Source organism: Vespa velutina, chromosome 8 (assembly GCF_912470025.1).
Source record: "Vespa velutina chromosome 8, iVesVel2.1, whole genome shotgun sequence".
In the NCBI taxonomy this organism is placed as follows: domain Eukaryota; kingdom Metazoa; phylum Arthropoda; class Insecta; order Hymenoptera; family Vespidae; genus Vespa; species Vespa velutina.
The window spans coordinates 6,443,715-6,449,600 of NC_062195.1; the positions used below are offsets into that span (position 1 = coordinate 6,443,715).

The window sequence follows — 5,886 nt, forward strand, 5'->3', positions numbered from 1 at the left end:
AAAGGGAAAAGGGAAAGAGAAAGAGAAAGAGGGAGAGAAAAAGAGAAAGAGAAATATAGTCATGGAGTAAAGTAGAAAGGAAGCAGTAGCTCATGTGAAGGCATCGTGTAGGGTGGAGTCGACGATCAGGACGCGCTTAGGCGTGCGCTCTGGGCATATCGGCTTTTCGGGAGAGTCTTGGTCGATGTTCCTAGTTCCTGGTGTACCTACGGGATCGGTTACAGGCGAGCAAGCCACATGATTGGTCCATTTTGTCAGCGACACCCGCCCACGCTACGTTATCGCGCAACGACGTTCACTCTTTTTCTATCTCTTTCTATCTCTTTCTATCTCTTTCTTTCTCTCTCTTTCTTTCTGTGTATATATATATATATATCTTACTTTCGATTCCATCGTTGTGCCGATAACTTCATTTCTTCATCTTTCATCTCTTTTCTATATCTCTTTCATTTGATTATTTTTTGCGTTTAACTTGAAATAACGATAGTAATCAAAGTGAAATTTTTCCTTGGTTCTTTTCTTTTTTTTTCTTTTTTTTCGTTTTTCTTTTTCTTTTGGGGATTAAGTGGTTAAATATGCGTTGGGTCATATTAATGACGTCATTTTGCCGAAAGGGCTTATTTTCTTTTCGTGGATCGAAAGTACGAGGAACGAGAACAGTCTGGATGAGGCTCGGAATTCGAGAAGATATGATAGGCATAGAAAGTACTCGTAATTAATGTCATAATAATCTGTTGATATATTTTCGCGTGAATTGTATTTACAGGGGCAAATAATAATATATAATAATTTTAATAAGAATAATATAATAATAATAATAATAATAATAATAATAATAATAATAATAATAATAATAATAATAATAAAGAATAATGTAATAATGAGAAATATAATAATAATAATAATAATAATAATAATAATAATAATAATAATAATAATAATAATATAATGATAATAATAGTATTTAATAATAATGCTGCACTTTTACTGATATATTTATATCTGTTTATAATTTCGCGTTAATAATCTTTACGTAACATACTTATACAGCATGTAGACCGTATTATGTTCATATTTATAGGACCGATTATACAAGAATTTTACTATTGAGTCTATCTACAAAGAGAAAAGGATCTAGCGAACTTGGTCGCAGGTTTCTATCTTCGTTTTTATTATCAATATCATCGCTTTTAACGTTTTGTCGTATCTCGCATAATAAGATCGATTGGACTTCTTTAATCCTTGACAAAATTCGAGCAAGTTGAAGTTTTACTTTCAATGTAGCATACCTTCAAAGACCGGGTCAATTAATGAATTTACAAGTCGCTAGTTTCTACTTAGTCTAACAAGGTATGGTGAGAGGGGGAACAGGGGTGAACGGGGTAATCGCTGAGGGAGCGTAAATTAGTTTGTCCGACGTCTCAATTTTCCACGAGCGTTTTACTTTCTCCTTTTCAGAGTAACGGCGTATGGCATTATGCGGTTTCGAGTTAGTCTTTGAAAAATCTTTTCACCGCGTTAACCCTTTCGTTACGATGGAAGTGGCCGCCATTACGGTATCGCTGAATCGGGGAAAACAAGTTGAATCGCGATTATATAGGATTAATATAATAATAATAATAATAATAATAAAATCCGTTGTTCCTTCGTCATTAATATAAAAATTATTAATAGATATCTTATTAAAACGGTTAAATCAATGAATTTAATATAGGTCGAACTATATTGTAAATAAGTATATTTCAATTTATTAATTCAATTAAAATTATATCGATTAGGACTATAATCACCCTTAGTATACAGCGAATGTTTAACATTGAGCGACTATAGTTATCTTTAGTAAGGAAAGGGTAACGTTAGAGTTGCGTCAAGTATACGTAGACGATCGGACGAGCTAATCGCAAAACATACAAAGTCGAAAGTTAATGTTTGTTTAGTTTTTTTTTCTTCTTTTCTTGTTTTTTTTTTGTTTTTTTTTTTGTTTTTTTTCAAAATTAGTTCGCAAGTTTGATTTCCATCGAGTGACGTCGCTCGTATCATTGAGAGGAATATGACGTCGTGCAAAAAGAAGAACGTTCTAATATTTGAAATATATGTGTGGGTATATATATATATATATATATATATATATATATATATATATATACATATATATATAATATGTCATACACTTGATCGATTGATCTATCGATCTTTTTCGGACGCTATTTACAAGCCGCGTAACTTCTTTCACTCAGGATTAATGTTACACAAACATAGAAAGTTTCCTATTTTTTATTAAAATGGAAACAATCGTTAATTGTGAAAACAAATCATTCGTAAGAAGTTTCAACGAAATCATTAATTATCAATTATGTACACACAACGATATATAATCTAATTATATATCAATCGTATATTTCTCTCTCCTCCTTCTCCTCCTTCTATCTCGCTTCCTCTTCTTCATCCCACCCGTCCCATCTCAATCGAAATCGAGATATTGCACTCGTTTCTTTTTGTGCGATCGATTCAACACGATCCCAATTGTTCGTTCTAAAATTATAACACTCACATCGTTAATAGTCTATCGCAAATCAATCGACTCGCACAACGGCCTCCCTCCCCCCCATTTTCATCGTAAGGCTCCTTCGGAAACCTTTCGAAAGCTCGCGCGAGAGAATCGGTTCGTTCTCACTCGTTTTTGTGTTTGAATCTCCCGCCCGGCAAAGTTTCTTCCTAATCCACAAATATTCATTTCTTTCTCCCATATCCCTCAACTTTTATTCCCCTATAGCCCGTTCCCCCTCCCCCCTTTATCGGCCGGTCACTATCCTCGAAAGAGATTTCGTTCGTTCGGGAGTTCACTTTGATCCTTTCGACGAATCGATTCTCACAAGATCTCGAAATGTCTTTGCTGAATGTCTTCGCCAATACTCGATTCGTACCTCGATATCGAAGAACGATCGTCTTCCACATTTTCCGAAATGATCTCTTCGTTCTCGGCCGACCTGTCGTATCACGCCGGCGAGAACGGCCTGTGAATTTGCGGAGGTTTTGGATTAGGTGGAGGAGTGGCGACCCTTATCAAGCCTTGACCTTGAGCCTGCCCCTGAGGAGTCTGCTGATTCGAGGATGGACTGCCTCTAGAGGATGGCGTGTGTGGACTAGGCACGGCCACTCTCAAAGGACCCGTCACCGACAGATTCGTCGCCATCAGTGGCGGACTGTGAGCCTCTGAGAGTCCATCGGATAGCCGGGATCCCTCAGATATCCTAGATATTCCCTCGGGTAAAGGATGTTGTGGATGTGGATGATGTAGCAGTCCATCATGAGGGTGTAGCCTTGGCGGTGGTAGCCCAAGTGGATCTGGTAATCTGCAAACGTAGGATAAAAATGTTGTTTCGCTAAGCAATAGATCGATCCCGCTTTTATCGTGTTAACAAGCGATATAATTTGTTTTGCGGCGTGGAAGGAAACGGGAGAAGTTGATTTTTACCTGGATCCAAGGTCACCTCTAGGTCCAACAGCCTGAAAGGGACTACTTTCGGTCAACCTAAAAATCCCTCCACCTGCGATGTTCGGATGATTATGCTGTGGACTATGCGGACCAAACCGGAAACCAGTCGGCGGGAATTTGAAGGCCGTCGCGTGACCAAATCGGAATTGTGACTGAGTCGGATCGAAACGGAAGTTAAGGGAGGGCGGTGGAAGTGGACCGAGTGGGCCCAATGGTACAGGAGAAGGTTGATGAGTAGGAGGAGGAGAGGAACTTGGCGATGGTGGCGATGTTCCTCCAAGGGAAATATCAGAATCCTCGGAATCACTACCACCTGGTCCTGGACTCAATGCACGCCGTGCGTTTCCGTTCCCTGGGCCCGATTGTTGCTGCATTCTAAGACAAAAAAATTAAAAATATTTAAATATATTCTTACTTTTGATAACAATTTTTCATTGTAATTGATCATATCAAAGAGAAATTCGTTTTCTTTATAAAGAAAAAAAATCTACTCGTTTATTATAAAACGAGTATTAGAAATGTATGCGACAACGTATAGAGTTTTTTTCTTTGTTTTTTTTTTTCTTTTTTTTTTTTCTTTTTTTTATTTTGATCATCGTTAACGTGGATCTGTTACTCCGATGAACATACATACATACGACGAACGAAAAGGTTAACGAAGTTCATCGGCAGTACGAACTCTCGAACCTGATCAGCCGTAGATAGAGAAGATGCGTAGGTGTAAGATCATCGTGGGGAATTTTAATCGTTCCCCATGTTCCTCGCTCTTATACCATAGTTGCATGTATGTGCACCTTAGTGAAAACGCTTTTGTTTCCAGTCATCACACCGGAGCGCACGCGTAATTAATGAGTGGGTTCATCCTTCCCAGGTGAGCAAGGATTCACGGGAGAGTAACGATGATTCTTGAGTCGTGTTCGCTACTTTAGAGAGAAAGAGAGAAGGAGAAAGAGAGAAAGAGAGAGAGAGAGAGAGAGAGAGAGAGAGAAAGAGAAAGAGAAAGAGAGAGAATGAACAAGACAGAGAAAAGAAGGGATCCACCTCATTACTCAAGAGATTAGGAATAGATATAGAAACTCTCGGCGAGACTTCCCACGCGACGCATCTTCCGGACGACAGAAATGACGAATAACTTTCCACATCAGAGATCTTAATCCTCACACTCGCCGACAGGAAAGTGTTATTTTTCTGTTGGATATAATTTTTACCGCACACGATGATTATTTACGCATTTTGAATAGCCGCACATAAATTCAAATACAACAATGTTTTAACTATTCAAAATATTTATATTCAATAATTGCGTGAGGTTTTAGAACGTTAACGGGAACATAAAAATTGTAAGCTTTATTTTTATTGTTCGATCGTAAAATTTGCAATTTCTTTAAATTCCTTTGCTTTATTACTTTTTCTTTTTCTTTTTCTTTTTTTTTTTTTTTTTTGTTCTCCTTCTTCTCCTTTTCGCCCGCCAAAATAGAAGACAAAAGTACTTTCGATATCAAGACGATTTTGACGTTTCGAAAGGTAAGAAACGAAGGTAAGGTCGATGGTCTGAGCTATTGTCTACGATGAAGAGAATCCTTTGCTACTTCAAAGACAATGAGACCTTGCGGGTCCCCTTAAAAGCCCCTCGAACTCCAGATCGATTCAACCGACAGACCTCCCAAGATCCTACCGTATTTTCGTTGCTAATCGAGTCTGAACCTCGTACTGTTACCACGGTAACACCTCCACAGATCCTGGAGTCGATTCTTTCCTCAGAAAAGACTCCTCGTATATTTCACTTAACACTTCTCTGCGATTCGATTCAATTCGATTCAATTCGATTCAATTGAAATTCGTTAGAAATCTATCCACAATCTATGAAAAATTTATTTCTGTCTCTGTAAGAAATAAAATGTGAAAGATATTTTAATCGAGAAGATAATTATTATACGTATCACTATTTGAAATTATGTACGTACGTAGATACGTAATTACAACATATAACAAGATACAACATATAACAATTAAGTTAGCATACGTAAAGTTAATCCAATTTCTTTATCGGACATTGTAGAAAGAATAAGGAAAAAAAGGATTCGAGATATTGAGATATAATTCGAGGTGAACAACTCTCACGTGGACCTGTTTGGAACACGTTTGGACACGGTAATCGAACCCGCACACGTATTACCTCTCTCTCTCTTTCTCTCTCTCTCTCTCTCTCTCTCTCTCTCTTTCTCTCTTTCTCTCTTTCTCTCTATCCTTTTCTCGCTTCTTTTTCTTCGAGTACAAGACAGTCGACGCGTTTTAATTATGCCCAGGAACCGCTCCTCTTTGTCTTGTTCCTTATTCCTTTCATAAGACACCCGCACGAGCGGCACGACTTATTATGCGCGCGAGGCAAA

The 5,886-nt window shown here is 37.9% G+C and overlaps 1 protein-coding gene across 1 annotated transcript in view; it reads right to left on the bottom strand.

Moving 5' to 3' along the window:
* Positions 1 to 736: 736 nt before the first annotated feature.
* Positions 737 to 5,886, bottom strand: part of LOC124951016 (homeobox protein SIX6-like) — a 49,018-nt gene continuing 43,868 nt past the window's right edge. The window contains exons 2-3 of the mRNA XM_047498691.1: positions 3,476 to 3,871; positions 737 to 3,353 (exon numbers count right to left, since the gene is read on the bottom strand). Coding sequence (XP_047354647.1) covers positions 2,996 to 3,353; positions 3,476 to 3,871 — 754 coding nt within the window. The 3' untranslated portion in view covers positions 737 to 2,995. The remainder of the gene's footprint in view (positions 3,354 to 3,475; positions 3,872 to 5,886) is intronic.